We start from the raw sequence: 16274 nt of genomic DNA on the forward strand, positions 1-16274 counted from the left end.
GTAAAGCATCCTCATTCACAGCACTGAATGATGCCATCGCTTTCTTATACTACAGCATCCTACATGTCCTCAGATACTATTGCCTATCCGACCTTTATAAAGCAATCATAATACACATGTAGTCCATATCTCGCAGAAATCTGCAGGGGCAAAGAAAGTGGACCAATCACAAGCGATAGGTTTGCTTATGTAATGTTCAAGATAAATTTATTTTTTTGGGCAGGCACACGACAGAGAAACAAACATCCATATTCCGAGACAAACTGAAGAATTCCTTCTTCGACATAAGAATTCCTTGAGCCGTCAATTTCAGAGAGTATCATGGACGAGATCAGCTGCTAGTGGCCTCGTGGCCTGAGAAATGGCTCCTTGACTCATCCTTATCGATATCGATACTATCCATCAAGCGCTTCTGGTCAGGGCTCTGATCTCGGGAGTTGAGCTTCTGCACGCGGGCAGTTTCAGTATAATTGCGAAGGGAAAACAGAAATATAGGACAGTTAGAACATTTCGAAAAAAAGTGAATTGAAATGTCGGACGACGAAGCCGACCCAGAGCTCCTCGAGCTCCTTCGACAATCCCTGGGGCTAGGCAAGAAAACAGGCAATGAACCCCCAGAAACAAAAGTCCTCCAAAACGCTCGATGGATATTCGACAATTCCATCGATGTAGCCCTGGACACCCGCCAGACCAAAGCAGCTGCAGAGACGATCTGGCAACAAATCCAGCAGAAGCAGTACTCTACATCGACCTGGTCTGGGCATGAACTTCATCCCAAGGCCAAGAATGAAAAGACCGTGGATTTTATCTTTACCATGGATCTGCTCAATTTCAGTTTCTGGTCGGAGGAAAAGGATGAAAGTAAGAGGTTTGGGATTGAGTATCTTGGCCGGAAGTGGACGGGGTATTGGAGTTTGGTTGCTGCTCTGCAGAGGGCTTTAGATGAGGGTACCTACTTTTTTTGGTCTGTCGTGCTCCATGTTCTAACACTGTCTAGGTATACCTATCACAACGCCGGATTTCTGGTTGAACGAGGAAGAGTTTACAGAGGACTTGTTGAGACACGTCTTTCGCTCGACGTCAGAAGAAGAGATACCATTGCTAAAGGAGCGATTCGACTGTATGCGAGAAGCAGGCCAAATACTTGACGAGAAATTCGACGGAAGCTTCGTCAATTGCATCTACGACGCCAATAAATCCGCGGCAGCTCTCGTGAACCTCCTAGCAGATGAATTTTCTTGTTTCCGTGACGAAGCTTCTTTTGATGGACGGACAGTTCGCTTTTACAAACGCGCTCAGATCCTCGTAGCTGATCTATGGGCCTGCTTCGATGGCGAATCTTATGGCGAGTTCAATGACATTGACAAAATCACCATGTTTGCTGGTACGTTTCCTTCCGTTCGAGTATTTTCTGTGTTCTAACATTCTTTCAGACTACCGAATCCCCCAAATGCTTCATCAACTCGGCTGTCTCCTCTATTCTCCTCCATTGGAGAGCCACATCCGCCGTCGAGAACCCATCAAATCGGGCTCGAAATGGGAGATGGAGCTCCGGGGTACTTCTATCTGGTGCGTGGAACTGATCAGACAGGAGATAGAGCGTACACGTCCTGAAACGAGAATGGTTTATTCCACGGGGAATTCTTCTACATTCGAAGTTAATATCGATGATCAACAAGACAAGGAGGTTACAGAAACAACCACCGAGTTACACAAACTACAAGAGCATGGAGAGAAAGAGAAAACAGAAACCAAGACAGAATCAAAGTCGAGTACACCACAAGAGAAAACAATCGGCGTAAACGCCATCTTGATTGATTTCTTCCTATACGACTCAATGAAAGAGTTGGAGAGTGATGGTAAGGAAAGTATTCCGCATCATCGGACGAGAAGTATCTGGTATTAGAAAAGATTACAGATATACATAGATTTGTACATGTTAGACGATTTCTTATTTCCGTGGTGGTTATGGTCGATTGGTTTGGGTTGGTTACTGCTGTTTATATTTGTGGCGTTTATCTTGGGATTATGAACAGTACATAAATATACATAGATCTTTCACTTGTGATCAAATAACTAGGCCTTTCCCTTCATCATCTTCCCAATCCTCTCCAAGATATCCGCCTTCCACTCTAGATAATCCTCCTTCCGATCCTCACTCAAATAATCAATTCGATCTTGCATCATCGTCCCAAGACCAGGTAATAACAGCCCTTCCTCATCCTTACCAGCATGTAGAAATATATTCGTCCTCTTCATCCGCTGAGTCTTGCGTTTATCACGTCCATCGGCAGCATCATCGTCATCGTCATCATCATATAGTCCATTCTCAAGCTCATCCTCTCTTTCCCCCGCTAGCGGGATATTATCAAACCATTCCTGCCCCTTTGCCCATTTCTGAACCTGAATGAATTCAATCCACGCATCGACGTCCTCGCCGTGGCGTTTCTCTGTCGCCGGCAATCCCAGACTCGATAGAGCGGTCTGTCGCATTTCGGTAAAAGTCTTCTTATCCATTTTTCGGGATTCTGTGGCTGGGGACTTGGGTGTGTCGTGGGTAGTTGTAGATGTTTTATGTGATGCCGAAGTATTGAGTGGAGGAGGACTGCGTCGGCGAGCAAGGACTAGGAAATAAACTGCTACTATAAGAGCCATTATTACCTCTTTAAAATCATCATTTTCCTCCTCCTCCGGTGAACGTATAATGTTCACAAAATCCAAAGCTTCATCATCCAATTCATCAACTTCCTTATCGGTCATCTTGGAGATAAAATGTAGAATCGACGAGACACCTGCAAAAATATGAGGAGGTAATGTCCGTGAAATAGGCGGTCTTGACCATAGAGTCATTCGCGGAGCAGGGGTTGAGAGGGCTTTGCAGACTGTCCTGATAGACGGCATAACGAACTGCGGCGCATCTTTGATATTTTGTAGCAATTGTAACGGCTCTTTGGTAAATCGTGCACGTTTTACCGAGGCCATCCCCGAGGGTGTTTTGTTAGTTTCATTTTCGAGTGCTCTCTTTCCGAGAGGTGTGCATTTAGACGGTGTATTGACCTGCTTCGATGGTGTTCGGGAAGTCGCAGTATCGTCTCCAGCAGCCTTCCTGGGAATTGACGAAGCTTTATGTGGTGTTGAGGGAGCTGATTTATTCTTCGCTGTTGCATTTCCGCCTCCAATGGATTTCTCGAGAAATGTGTAGAGTTTCTTGTATACTCGGGGTGGACACGGAGGATGACCGAGGAGAGGTGGGAGTTTCAACGTCCGCGCCAATCTAGATAAATCTATCTTAGTATTGACCATTGTTTCACTGGTAAGCAAATTATACCGTCGGCAAGCTATCTCAGCGCAAGCATGAGGTCTAGCAATCTCTTCCTCCGGCTTCAAGCTCGACGAGTAACTTCGAGACTGCGCAAATAGAGACTGAGCAAGTCTGAGCAGCTCAGAGGGCATTTCATTTTCGTGAGTAGGCAGTAGAGTAGCAAGTGCTCGTTCAACAGGTCGTTTGTTATTCATTTTGGATATGATATGATATGGATTGTGGTTGAAGTTGCCAAGTGGAAGTCCTAAAAAGGATATATTGGCTTTGCGAACGCGCTTTGCGCTAACCCGATCAGGGACAGCCCACTGGTTGCCCGCGCAACGAATGACTTGCTTGACTTCTGTCTGACGAAAGACCAGTACCATCAACCACAACGACATCTAAACCTCCAACTCATCCAGCTGTACAATCATCAAAATGCCTCCCCGCCGCTCAACCGGACGGACTGCATCCGGCCAACAGTCCAAGCTCTCATTTGGTACGCAATCCCGCGTAACAAAACCATCAACCACAGCCCCAGGCAAACAAATCAAGAACATCGACCCAACAATCGACCAAGAAATCACCAAAAAGGCATCCTCACCTTCACCTTCAGCGTCACCAGCGACACCCGATACTGCATTCCCAGAACAAGTACCCGTTACGTCATCGACAGCATCGTCAAAACCGCATGTTGCAGAACTAGCTATTCGAGAACAAGCCAAAGAAGAACTCAGTCAGCCTCAGACGGAAGAAGATAGAAGGGCGTTAAAGATTAGTGAAGCGCAGATAAGAAAATATTGGAATGAGGAGGAACATAGCCGGAAGGCACCGAGAGGTTTGTCTCGCTAGCCTAGTCAAAGGATCCTTCGCACAAATTACTTATGGTATGGCGGACAGTACATCAAAACGATATCGATATCGATGAGAAGATTCTGCGACATTTTGACTTGTCGAGTCAATACGGCGTAAGTGATTCTCTTGCTTCGGAAGTAGACGATGCGCCTTCAACCGCTGACATGGATATTTAGCCTTGCGTCGGGATCTCTCGAATCAAGCGTTGGCGTCGAGCACATATGCTCGATCTCAATCCACCAATTGAGGTTCTTGCTGTGCTACTGAAGGATCGCAAAACCCCAGTTACTCAGCGCGCATATGTGGATGAACTGCTTTCATGATGCGCAGCTCAACTTGACCCTATTATTTTATCGTTACGTGTTTACGGCGTTAGGTTTCATTTATCATACCCTTTCTTTCTCTGTGGGAGGAAGCAAGCAGGCAGGCTTTTTACAACCTATGTTCGATTTGAATGAATGTTACGGCTTCCATTGTTATTCCACGGCAGTTATATATCGTTTCCAATCAACAAATACTACGTAGGTCTTGGCAGTTTTAGATCGACTCGCGTGCTGCCACCCCAGCACATAGGTATTAGAGACAATGATCCGGGTTCCCAGAAGGATTCCCCCACCAAGTCGGAAAAGGAACCTGCGAACCGCTTGCCCCAAGCACCGCAAACGACAAGATGAAGATAATAAGTTGCGATCCACCATCCAACGCAGCTCCGATGAGATAATTGTACTTATTATAAACCCCCGGCAGACGACGCCGAAGCCAGACCTGAGAGAAAACTCCAACCACAATCGTGGACCAGATCCACGATGTATTGCCAAAGTATATCAGACCGGCATAGGTTAGAATAATTGCAGTGTTGATTTCCCATTTGGCGACTCGCGGGAATACTTTGATCACACCCCAATGCAAGACGGGCATAGCAAGACCGATGACTAGACCCAAGGGAACGATGATGTATTGTCCGTGTATTCCGTACATCTCCTTTGCCAGTGCCCATGTGATTGCGTTGGTGTTTAGGCTTTGAACATACGACCCGCTCCAGACGTTGTTGCCGATAGGATCGAGAAGGATTTCGCGTTGACTGCTGACGATAGTCGTCATGACGGCGTAGTTCAAGAATGCTCCCAACAGGGTGCCGTATACCTGAGTGAGGAACATCACTCGAGGGGGGATTTTGGTATACTGGCCTACTTTGAGCCAATTGGCCAAGTTCACTGCAAGTAGAATAACCTGATGAGACTGTAAAAGTTAGCATGAGCCTTGTGCGAAGAGTCATAAACATACCCAGCTTGCAAAGTAAAGGTTGGCTAGAGGGCGTCCAGGGTGCAAGGCACCTGCGATCATCTTGGAAATCAGGTTTGTCCCGACACCAGTGCCGTACAGGCCGTAAAGAATACAGGAAAAAGGCGCAATGAAAGCGCCCAAGATAAGAGAAACAATATATTCCCACGCGGGTAGGGTAGTTTGACCTTTAATGTTGACGATCAGGCCGGCAAAAAACGCAAGAACAAAAAGTACAAAGTACCACCACATGGGGGCTTCCTTATACTTCAGCATTCCCTGGTAATGCGGATCTGGCTGTGTTCTGCTATGTGCCTGTTTCAAAGCAAGCCACATATCCTTGCTATAGAATATAAGGACATGAGTGATCAAAGCCCCGATAGCTAAGCTCTCCGTCAGATATCCCCAGACGGTGGACGAAGTCATGTATGGCAATCCGACGCTGTCGACCTTCTCAAAATCAATCGTACCATGGTTGTTCATAATAGAGCTGGTATCATACCGTGTACCGTTCGAGTGGAACAGGGAGGTAGACATGAACGGCAGTCTCAAGGCATTCCAAGCATTGCCGTAGTACAAACCGAGCATAACAGCGTAGAAGATAACGTAGCCAATCCATGTATTCAGCTGTTGTTTCAAAGGTAGCGAAAGATAGGTGCTTTGAATGTATTGCCAATCAAGACTAAAGTTCAGTATACCCAAGCCTTCGTTAGAGGAAGCTCCACCGAAGACCTTGGAGAATACGGTTCGGGTATGTTCCGGAGCATGCATCGATGCGAGACAGAATATCGAGATTCCGGAGAACCAAGTCACGATATAAGCTGGGAAAAACTCCCAGACAGCCGAAGCCAGAAGAGCCCAGCCGAACTTGATCAAACGGCCTCTATTTGCACGGGTATCGAAATGCAGGTTCTGGTAGAGGACCACTTGAGGCAAAGTCGACCAGTATACCATTTCAGCAGGATAGACAATCAAAGGGCGAAGCACACCAGCGATTACGAATCCCACGAGCGAAATGGAGAATGTGCCCAAGACAGCCGTGGTTGCCGACACGCTTGTACTGTAAAACAGTCGCTCGACAGCATAAACCTCGACTCCGGAGAGACCATTATTACCGCACGAGGCGATCAAGGCAGAGACCACATGTTCTTTGATTCCAAAGCTCTGTCCGAAATTGAGAAATCGGAGCGTATTTCGTATCCATTTAGATTTGAATTTTTCCGGACTAGGGGTGAAAAGCGCCCAGGCTTGGCCGAAGACGAAGACGAGGACTGAAGAAAGCATTAGGCGGGAATATCTCCAAGAGGACAGGAATAAACTCACGCTGTAGAAAAGTGGCAGAAACTTGCGCTTGGTAAGGTTTGAAGACGTAGAGCATTGTAATCACACTGGAAAGCGCAGTAAAGGCGGTGCCTAGGACAATGGACCGAAAGGTAAAGGCAGGATCGCCATCGTCGCGTGTCGAGACGATGAATTTGGAGACGTCGAGGCCTGTTGTCAATGTTGGCAATGAAATTCAGATACCTAGTATGTGGGAGTCTACCATTGCGAATAACGGGATGTCCTTTGACGTATTCCGTATCATCCTGGGGCGACTCGACCGAGACTTCCCCAGTCTTTTCATTGATCACACTGTCGACTTTATGGTCTCTGGGAGAATCAGGCTGTTCCGTGACTGCTGTCCCTTTGGGATTTTGAGAGACATCTGAGTTGTGTTCAGCCATTTTGGCTGCGAGAAGGGACGAGAGAGTGATCCCTTCCTAGTCGGGGAATGACAGAGGCCAGGAAGATCCTCCCTCTTATATCGCAAATATCTTCACATCTTTTGCCTCTTATTTTTCTCTCGCATGGAACTAATAAATGATGCGATTTTGGCATTGAGTGATAAGACTGAGACACACACCACCCCCGCAGTAAGATGCAGGATGTACTACTCTGGATTGGAGCATTACTTGGACGTAGTAATATTTTAGTCTCTGTCTAGCCAAGACTATAAAGAAAACCAAGCTTTTTGCAGGAGGCAAATATCCACAAGGAATGTCTATCCCAACAACAAATCCCTTTCAATTGGTGGACTAAACCAGACGGTATCTCTTCTACACATCCACCCTCATGTTTGGCTGTTATTGCTCAGATATATCTCCGTAAATTGGAATTTGATAATTCTCCAAAGCCAAGGACGTCTGGCGAACTTTACGAACACCTTTCTACATGCACAACCGCCAATTAACAAGCTTTTCTGGCTGATTACCAAAAGCCTAAAAACAAAACATCGGGTGGCGTGGAAAAAGCCCTAAGCGGCTGGGAGCCGTCGATAAATATCCTCATGCATGGATGTTACATCCAGGTGCCCTCCAACTAGAGCAACTATTATTAATAAGTAGAAGTAGGGCTTGGCATTTGATTTGATCGGCTCACGGACTCCAGTCTCCGGATGATACTCAGGGCATCTTTACGTTGTTATGTATATATGAGACATTGCTTCCACATATCATTGCTACGTATATAGTGAAGCAGACAGCTATTGTATACACATAACAGCAATCCTACATCAAGAAAGCCTCTCATAGCTCGTCCCAAACTCCTCATACCACTTATCAACAATCTCCTTCCCCGTCCCCGGCGCAATCACATCATCCCCCGGTTCCAGCCCCGCTGAAACGACCTCCATAAACTCCTCAATCGTCAACACAGCCGGGTTCTTATGTTTCTTATTGTCGTCCGGATCCTCCCTTTCACGATGAAGATCCGATTCCACAGCCGGAGGGGCAATTTCAATGACTTTGATTTTATCGAATCCGCTGCGAATGAGTTGAGTGCGCAGGTTGACGGTCCAGGAATGTAGCCAGGCCTTTGTGCCGTTGTATACGGGGTTGATTACGGAGAAAGGCACGAATCCGAGGACTGAGGAGACATTGACGATGGTTGCACCGCTACCGTTTTCTACTCTGCGTTTGAAATGGTCGATTAAAGCAAGTGTAAGATGCATAGGACCCCGGATATTTATATTGATCTCCTGATCGGCCTTGAGGAGGAATTCCGTGGGATCATCTTTCAGCACTTGCAGCGGCCGTTGAACGCCGGCGTTGTTGATCAGACAGTCCAAGTCTGGATATTTCTGTAACAACGAAGATACAAACGATGGGATCTTGTCGACTTCTCCGGTATCGAGGAGGTAGTAATCTGTTGCTCCGATTTCTTGGGCGGTGGCACGTAAGTTGCTTTCTGTGCGACCGGCGATGATCACCTTGACGCCTTTGCCTAGGAGTTAGGCTGCGATTGCTTTGCCGAGACCGCCAGCGCCGCCGGTGAGAACAGCACAAGAAAAGGGGACAGCCATGCTGAGAATAATAATAATAATAATAATCCACGAAGACATGATGTGGTGAGGTGAAATGCTTGATCCCCGCTGACTGACGTTTTTTGTCCATGTAGCCCTAACTCCGCAACCGTCACGTTCACATGATAATCAAGGACTTAGCCATTGTCTTCAATTAATATCCTATGTATCTGATTCAATGATTAGACAGTGTTCTCCCCTTCATACGTCGCCGAAATGCTCGTCACACAAAAGTAACAATCTACGCAGAGACTCGCCTGTACAGAGCTGACCTGTCGGATTGTACGCACCGAATTAGCCACTTAGGTCCTTTGACCTCTATGTATGTAGCACAGAGTCTTCCAAGGATACAACATCGGTTTGCCAATCGTATGTTGTTCATTACGTACCCTGTCATTACTATCCTTTTTCCTTTGGGGCTCAGGGGAAGAGGGGGTGTTCAGCTTGGGGTACTCTGGGCTGATCTTTTGAGACGTATATAAGGAATTGTATTTCTACTACTGGCGCAGTATATGCTTAGCCCTAGTATATTCTCCAAATCATCATTACCTCAGTCTCTAGTTCAAGCACGTAATAATCTACAGCAACACCTCAGAATGCAGCTCAAATACTTGACTATCTTGATATCAACCCTTGGCCTCACTCAGGCCCAACTCCCTCATCTCCCCGGTTGCTCCGTCCGTCCCGCTCTTCCCCTTGCTTTAAAACTCATAGATCGCGACTGATATTTACGGTATACAGCTAAGCTGCTTCCTCCCCACCCTCCAAAACGACGGCTGCTCCAGCCTCACAAACTTCACCTGCCACTGTGCCGTCCCCGGTCTCGTCAGCTCAATCACTCCCTGTGTGCAGAGCGCATGCGATCTTTCTGATCAATCCTCGGTCTCGAATGCAGTGACGTCTTTGTGTTCTTCGGCCGGCGTGCCTATCAGTATTCCGCCTGTTACGGGCAGTACCACTGGTCCTGCAGCTGCTACCGCTTCGACGACGACGGTGACGACGTCAGGAACGCCAACGCCATCAAAGACGAGTTGTCCGAGCAAGGCCTCTTCTTCTTCGTCGACGTCTGCTGTTGGAGGGGGAGGTGCTTCTACTTCCGGGTCTTCGGTGACATCTGCTCCCAATTCTGAGACTACTTCTACGTCCACGTTTACTGGTACAAGCAGTGGCGCGTCTACTACTACCCATACAACGACGACTTCAACTCGTGCGGCTCAATCAACCGGTGCCGCTGGTTCGGTCTCGGCGTCTTTTGTTGGGACAGGTTTGTTTGCTATGGGGGTTGCGGCCATGTTTGCGCTGTAGTGCTACTTTTGAGAGTTGTGAGTCGGGACAGCTAAAAAGTTGAGTATGTCGCTTGGGGCCACTTGCAACTGTTTAATGCCGTGGATGTTAACCTTAATAGTTTAACTGATACCGAATTGAATGTATACTCATACACATGTTTAGCACGCCTGTCCAGTCCGTCAAGTCCTCTTTACAGTCTGAGAATAGTGGAAGAGTGTGTCTTGGTCATCGTCATTGTTCTAAAAAAGCTATCAATCAAATCCAATCATGAACCATGCCATGCCCGTGAATAAATTATTACAAACACCCAAGTACATGATAGAAAACGCAAAAAGAAAAAAGAAAGAAAAATCATTTCACAGTCTAAGCAGAACCGAATTCCTTGATATCGGTCTTCTTACCGCTCAGAGCCAAAGGCACAATACCGCTGACGTGCATGTCGGGTCCGTAAACATGCATGTCGAGTCCCAATTCCTCGCCAACAGCCTTGATATTCTTAAGACCCTCTTGGTAGTTAGGACCAGCACGACGAACCCAGATCTGAACCTTGTGCTCATTAAGAGTAGAGGCCACCTCGCGGAGTGCGCGGATGACGCCCTTGAATGTAGAAGCGACGTTGGTGAAGTTGGCAATACCACCACCGATGAAGAGAACCTTTCCTTCGGGGTGTTGAGGGGCTCGGAGCATCAAATCCAAGACTGTGCGGGCGTAGTTGTAAGTCTGGGTCTCGGTGGGAGCGCCGGAGTATTCTCCGTAATTGGCCAACTCGCTAACGAAACCAGCCGATGCGATAGCGTCGGCGTAGACGACAGATGCACCGCCACCAGCGACCAAGGTCCACACGCGGCCGTTCGCGTTAAGCACGGTCAATTTCAGAGAAGCACCAGTCTTGGCGTCCATGTCAGCAATGAACTTCTCCTCCTTGCTGAGCTCACGGCCGAAGGGAGCGGGGAATTCCATTGGGGGGCCAGCATCGATGTTGACCCTGCCGTCACCCTTGGGAGCAGGCAGACCCAAAGCAGAGGGGCTGCGAGCAATGGCCCACTTGGTACCGCACTCGAATTCGGCGGTCTGGTCGAGCTTCGCGGCCAAGTCGAGGAAGTGAACCTCAGCGGAGGTGGCATTGGCGTTGGGGATAACGACGAGCGGGTTGATCTCGAGGTAAGTGAATTGGCAGTCGACGTAGACGGCGTACAGACGGGAGATGAAGTCCACCAAAACATTGTGGAGGCCAGAAGGCACCTTCTTCAGTAAAGTGGCGGCGATCTCTTCGTTGGAAGGGTAGTTCTTGAGGTTCACGGGGATCAAGATCTTCTCAGCCTTGGCATCAACATCGCCGACGTCGACACCACCTTCGTGAGTAAACAGAATCCAGTCACCCTAATTCAGCATTAGAACCGTTTTCTACCCGACTTTCGAACAGAAATGCGCCCCAGGACTTACCTCTCGGACAGAGTTAATGTTGATGTAGTATTCGGTTTCTTGAGGGTGAGGAACAAATGGCTCGACCAAGAATTGGCGGAGGTAGCCCTTGACGGTCTCGACCTGAATCTCCTTGCCGGCGCGGGCTTCAATCCAAGCACGAGCCTCAGGCCAGGTCTTGTTGAGGGCGAGGAGACCGCTCTTGCCTCGACGCTTGATCAATTGATCGGGCTTGGCGACGAATTTGGCATCTTTGGCGAGCAGCCAGGGGTATGTGGCCTCCGCCTGGTCGAGGACGCCATTGATATCGGCATCCTCGGGGAAGTAGAGGGAGGCGAGCTTGGGGGGAGGGTTGTGAGTAGCAGCGCGAGGCAGCGGCGTCGGCTTGATGACGGGAGCACGAGTGAGGTGGTAGTTGAGGATGGCCTTTCCGTCGGCCTCGAAGATGGATTTGGCGGACATTATGTGTTGTATCTAGGTGTGTTGGGCGTCAGGCAATATCGATCAAAAGCAGGAAGTTATGGACGGCTGAACGCAGACGCTGGTAGAAAAGTTGCGGAGGAGGAATGTACGCAACGAAAAGGCACAGCGGTAGGTAAAGAAGGGTATAGACGTGAATTGAAGATTAAGAGAGAGACAACAACAAGTCGAGGTGAAATTATCGTCTGCGAAGAGCTACTTTTGGGATGTACGGTAACGGTTCTGTGTCAGGTAATAACGGCTAGTAACGGCAATACCACAATGGTTGAGCGGTGGAGCGTCCCCAACCCCGTATCCCGTATCGTTAGCGACATGAACTACGTACTGAGCGCTACAGAGTATTCATCAGTACGAATTATCGTGAAAACTCACCGACAGACTACGCTCTACGATGAAAATATCAGAACGAACGAGAAGCGCTTCTTCGGACTCCGCGCTCGATCTGTTATTTTACTGGGCCACTACAATACGAACCGGAGGTCGTATTCTTCCTACGTACTGGCTTTTACTGCCACTCCATACACTTCTACTACAGCACCATCTACAGCACCATCTCCCGATAAGACGGAATGCTGGAATGCGGCGTAAACGGCCCGATACATTCGGGGCATACATGGTATTGCTACACAAAACATACCAGGGCAACTGTCTGCTACACTTGTTGCTTGTTGCTTGTTGCTTGTTGCAACCAGCATAAGAAAGTCTCCCTTCAATCCATGCCGTCTAGGGCCCCCCGGGGGGGGGGGGGGGGGGACGAGGTAAGGATATATGCAATGAATGATAAGAGGGTAAGATCTCAATGCCGATAAGCCTGTCGATCTATCATAAACCCTACAGCCGTCCTTCCAGTCTGCCCACCACGACTGCCGGGGTGATTATTCTGTTTTAAGTACCGCCTTCACACTGGTACCTAAGCCCCCAAGTAAAGATAGAGAATGGTCGGTCACCGATCTGATAGCGAAGACAGCCAGAAGCAGTAAAGAAGGGAGAAACTCCGAGCTGGCGGGGGGTGGTGACGCGCTAGTCCTGTTCTGATTGTTTTCTTCTTTGGGAAGTATGAGAGTCTTTCCGGGGAAGCCTTTTTGTTCTTTTGTTGCGTACGTAGTTTGAACTTTGTAACATACGCAGGTATGCTGATAGAGGCACCAACAAAACCTCAGTCATTGTCTCGCTGGACACACCGAGTATTCCTCCCACCAGGATAAAGTGTTGAGCCAGTCCGGCAGACGGACTGCGTGCTCCGGCCCCATCGATAATTACGGACCTTATTCTACTGTGTACTCGCAATCACAGGCGGTAATTTACGCTCGTCGTTGAATTAGGGGTATCTATCAACTAGTAGATGGCACGTACATTGGATAGCACAGCACAATCAGCCGCGGAGCATACTACGTACAGCATGTACCGCAGAGTACGCAGTGTGCTGACAATACTCCATACATCAGATCTCCTTGCGTATTTTATTTTCCCGAACCTTAGTACCCGCCGTACCGCGCTAGTCCGTTTATTTTTTTTTGGCCCGGGGCTAGCTCTCCCTCGCATTACCCACCCTCATCTTCTATCTTCTATCTTCAATTGACAAATCCTCTCTGTCTCTGGCCAATTCATCTTCTCATCTCGTGTGACTTTTGTTATTAATTGTACATTGGTGTTTTCTCTTCGTCTACTGCATCTACTGCATCTCCTGCACCTCCTGCTCTACTGCATCTTCGGTCCATCTGTTGATCTCACGAGACCAAGAAGTGACGGGTTGTTTTGAAAGTAAGCCAACAGCTTCTGTATTCCCTTTTTTACCTCTGAACTGCTTTTGCTGACTTTCCAACAGCACATATCAAAATGCCTTCTCTTGCTCCCTCCAACGGCGTGCAGAGCGCCAACGATAACATCACCCGCTTCAACCCCCCTTCCCGCCTCCGAAGCCCTCTCGAACAACACACCCTCTTCCACCCCAAAACACGATGCTTCGTCTAGTGAGTTGTTTCCCGTCAGTGATTCGGTACTGAGGGACGTCAATTGACAGAAAACCCAGTGGTATGCAACCCCGTGCTGTGCAGGGTATGCTCGACTTCGACTTTATTTGCAAGCGCAGCACTCCCTCTGTCGCCGGTATCATCTACACCTTTGGCGGCCAGTTCGTCAGCAAAATGTGAGCAACTCGATCGACCGCCCCCTTTTTGTTCTATTTCAGGCTAATCTGGTATATAGGTACTGGGGAACCAGCGAGACTCTGCTTCCTGTCTACCAGGACGTTGAAAAGGCTTTCGCCAAGCACAGCGATGTCGACACCGTCGTCAACTTTGCTTCCTCGCGATCCGTCTACAGCTCAACTATGGAGTTGATGGAGATCCCTCAAGTCAGAACCATTGCTATCATTGCCGAGGGTGTTCCTGAGCGAGTACGTTCCTCCATACATCCCGAACGCGGATAAAAACTAAACATGGATCACAGAGAGCACGTGAGATCATGGTTGTTGCCAAAGAAAAGGGCATCACCATCATTGGACCTGCCACCGTTGGCGGAATCAAGCCTGGCGCTTTCAAGATTGGTAACACCGGCGGTATGATGGACAACATCGTTGCCTCCAAGCTCTACCGCAAAGGCTCCGTCGGCTACGTCTCCAAATCCGGTGGTATGTCCAACGAGCTGAACAACATTATTTGCCAGAATGCCGACGGCGTCCACGAGGGCGTCGCCATTGGCGGTGACCGTTACCCCGGCACCACTTTCATTGACCACCTTCTCCGTTACCAGGCCGACCCTGAGTGCAAGATTCTGCTGCTTCTCGGTGAAGTCGGTGGTGTTGAGGAGTACCGCGTGATTGAGGCCGTCAAGAACGGCACCATCACCAAGCCTATTGTCGCTTGGGCTATCGGTACTTGCGCCAGCATGTTCAAGACCGAGGTTCAGTTCGGCCACGCTGGTGCCTCTGCCAACTCCCAGCTCGAAACCGCCGTCGAGAAGAACAAGCACATGAGGGCTGCTGGCTTCTACGTTCCAGACACCTTCGAGGAACTCCCTCAGGTTTTGAACGATCTTTACAAGAAACTCGTTGCTGACGGCACCATCGCTACCTTCAAGGAGCCCGTCATTCCCAAGATTCCCATGGACTACTCGTGGGCCCAGGAGTTGGGTCTTATCCGTAAGCCCGCTGCTTTCATTTCCACCATTTCCGACGACCGTGGTCAGGAGCTTTTGTACGCCGGCATGCCCATCTCTGATGTCTTCCGCGAGGACATTGGTATCGGTGGTGTCATGTCTCTCCTCTGGTTCCGTCGCCGCTTGCCTCCCTATGCCAGCAAGTTCTTGGAGATGGTTCTCATGTTGACTGCTGACCACGGTCCTGCCGTCTCTGGTGCCATGAACACCATCATCACTACCCGTGCTGGTAAGGATTTGATCAGCGCCTTGGTTTCTGGTCTTCTCACCATTGGTTCTCGTTTCGGTGGCGCTCTTGACGGTGCTGCCGAGGAGTTCACCAAGGCTTTCGACAAGGGTTTGAGCCCTCGTGAGTTCGTCGACACAATGCGCAAGGAAAACAAACTCAGTACGTCCATCTATAGTATTATCCCTGCTGAAGATTTTAGAATTGCTAATTTTTCCCAAGTCCCTGGTATTGGTCATAAAGTCAAGTCCCGCAACAACCCCGATCTCCGTGTCGAATTGGTCAAGGAGTACGTAACCAAGAACTTCCCCACCCACAAGCTCCTCGACTACGCCATTGCTGTCGAGACCGTCACAACCTCCAAGAAGGACAACCTCATCCTCAACGTTGACGGATGTGTTGCTGTCTGCTTCGTCGACTTGCTCCGCAACTCTGGCGCTTTCTCCGCCGAAGAAGCCGAAGACTACCTCAAGATGGGTGTCTTGAACGGTCTCTTCGTCCTCGGACGTAGCATTGGTCTTATTGCTCACTACCTCGACCAGAAGAGACTGCGCACTGGCTTGTACCGTCACCCATGGGACGACATTACCTACCTCCTCCCCAACATCTCCAAGGGGGCTCCTGGCGCCGAAGGTCGTGTCGAGGTCAGCCTATAAATGATTTTGTTGTTGTTTTTTTCCTCTTCCTCTTTTTAACTTTTTCTTCTTTCCATATTCTCGTTCCCAGCACCTGTTTTTGATATTGGCACGGTCTTCTTTTAGCATTGCAATGCTTTTTTAATGTTTTTCTTTTGTGAAAATCGGGTTGACTGTCTGTCTAGTTTGTGGCTTTGACAGGAAGATGGCACGAGGTGCGCATTACGGCGTAGATCTTTAATAATGGGTAGAATGGTTAACGAAGTATTCAATGATACCTGCAAGTAATTC

The 16274-nt window shown here is 48.7% G+C and overlaps 8 protein-coding genes across 8 annotated transcripts, besides 2 other annotated features; 4 read left to right on the forward strand and 4 right to left on the reverse strand.

Annotated features, from left to right (window-relative positions):
* Positions 1 to 530: 530 nt before the first annotated feature.
* Positions 531 to 2070, forward strand: TSTA_056450 (uncharacterized protein; the record flags this gene model as incomplete). Its single annotated transcript, XM_002487210.1, has 3 exons — positions 531 to 948; positions 998 to 1384; positions 1434 to 2070. The coding sequence occupies 3 exons, from the start codon at positions 531 to 533 to the stop codon at positions 1904 to 1906; spliced, it is 1278 nt and encodes a 425-aa protein (XP_002487255.1). The 3' UTR covers positions 1907 to 2070.
* Positions 2071 to 2076: 6 nt separating this feature from the next.
* On the reverse strand, positions 2077 to 3525 carry TSTA_056460 (uncharacterized protein; the record flags this gene model as incomplete). The annotated part of the gene is made up of 2 exons (XM_002487211.1): positions 3329 to 3525; positions 2077 to 3274 (listed from the first exon to the last, which is right to left on the reverse strand). The coding sequence occupies exons 1-2, from the start codon at positions 3514 to 3516 to the stop codon at positions 2077 to 2079; spliced, it is 1386 nt and encodes a 461-aa protein (XP_002487256.1). The 5' UTR covers positions 3517 to 3525.
* A 155-nt stretch (positions 3526 to 3680) lies between these two features.
* On the forward strand, positions 3681 to 4683 carry TSTA_056470 (DNA polymerase delta subunit 4, putative). Its single transcript, XM_002487212.1, has 3 exons — positions 3681 to 4139; positions 4202 to 4269; positions 4333 to 4683. The coding sequence occupies exons 1-3, from the start codon at positions 3740 to 3742 to the stop codon at positions 4477 to 4479; spliced, it is 615 nt and encodes a 204-aa protein (XP_002487257.1). The 5' UTR covers positions 3681 to 3739; the 3' UTR covers positions 4480 to 4683.
* A 49-nt stretch (positions 4684 to 4732) lies between these two features.
* On the reverse strand, positions 4733 to 7161 carry TSTA_056480 (OPT peptide transporter Mtd1, putative; the record flags this gene model as incomplete). The annotated part of the gene is made up of 4 exons (XM_002487213.1): positions 4733 to 5395; positions 5441 to 6708; positions 6761 to 6928; positions 6981 to 7161. The coding sequence occupies 4 exons, from the start codon at positions 7159 to 7161 to the stop codon at positions 4733 to 4735; spliced, it is 2280 nt and encodes a 759-aa protein (XP_002487258.1).
* An 827-nt stretch (positions 7162 to 7988) lies between these two features.
* On the reverse strand, positions 7989 to 8816 carry TSTA_056490 (steroid dehydrogenase, putative; the record flags this gene model as incomplete). Its single annotated transcript, XM_002487214.1, has 2 exons — positions 7989 to 8698; positions 8732 to 8816. The coding sequence occupies 2 exons, from the start codon at positions 8814 to 8816 to the stop codon at positions 7989 to 7991; spliced, it is 795 nt and encodes a 264-aa protein (XP_002487259.1).
* Positions 8784 to 8804: a microsatellite.
* A 473-nt stretch (positions 8817 to 9289) lies between the features above and the next one.
* Positions 9290 to 10203, forward strand: TSTA_056500 (GPI anchored CFEM domain protein; the record flags this gene model as incomplete). The annotated part of the gene is made up of 2 exons (XM_002487215.1): positions 9290 to 9454; positions 9519 to 10203. The coding sequence occupies 2 exons, from the start codon at positions 9290 to 9292 to the stop codon at positions 10080 to 10082; spliced, it is 729 nt and encodes a 242-aa protein (XP_002487260.1). The 3' UTR covers positions 10083 to 10203.
* Positions 10204 to 10288: 85 nt separating this feature from the next.
* Positions 10289 to 11948, reverse strand: TSTA_056510 (ATP citrate lyase subunit (Acl), putative; the record flags this gene model as incomplete). The annotated part of the gene is made up of 2 exons (XM_002487216.1): positions 10289 to 11444; positions 11508 to 11948. 2 exons carry the CDS (start codon positions 11946 to 11948, stop codon positions 10428 to 10430), a joined length of 1458 nt encoding a protein of 485 aa, XP_002487261.1. The 3' UTR covers positions 10289 to 10427.
* A 744-nt stretch (positions 11949 to 12692) lies between these two features.
* Positions 12693 to 12719: a sequence feature (GC_rich).
* A 1083-nt stretch (positions 12720 to 13802) lies between these two features.
* Positions 13803 to 16257, forward strand: TSTA_056520 (ATP citrate lyase, subunit 1, putative; the record flags this gene model as incomplete). Its single annotated transcript, XM_002487217.1, has 5 exons — positions 13803 to 13936; positions 13996 to 14112; positions 14172 to 14361; positions 14415 to 15510; positions 15571 to 16257. The coding sequence occupies 5 exons, from the start codon at positions 13803 to 13805 to the stop codon at positions 16002 to 16004; spliced, it is 1971 nt and encodes a 656-aa protein (XP_002487262.1). The 3' UTR covers positions 16005 to 16257.
* Positions 16258 to 16274: the final 17 nt, after the last annotated feature.

The sequence above is a fragment of the Talaromyces stipitatus genome, genomic scaffold (assembly GCF_000003125.1).
Source record: "Talaromyces stipitatus ATCC 10500 scf_1105507295487 genomic scaffold, whole genome shotgun sequence".
Classification (NCBI taxonomy): domain Eukaryota; kingdom Fungi; phylum Ascomycota; class Eurotiomycetes; order Eurotiales; family Trichocomaceae; genus Talaromyces; species Talaromyces stipitatus.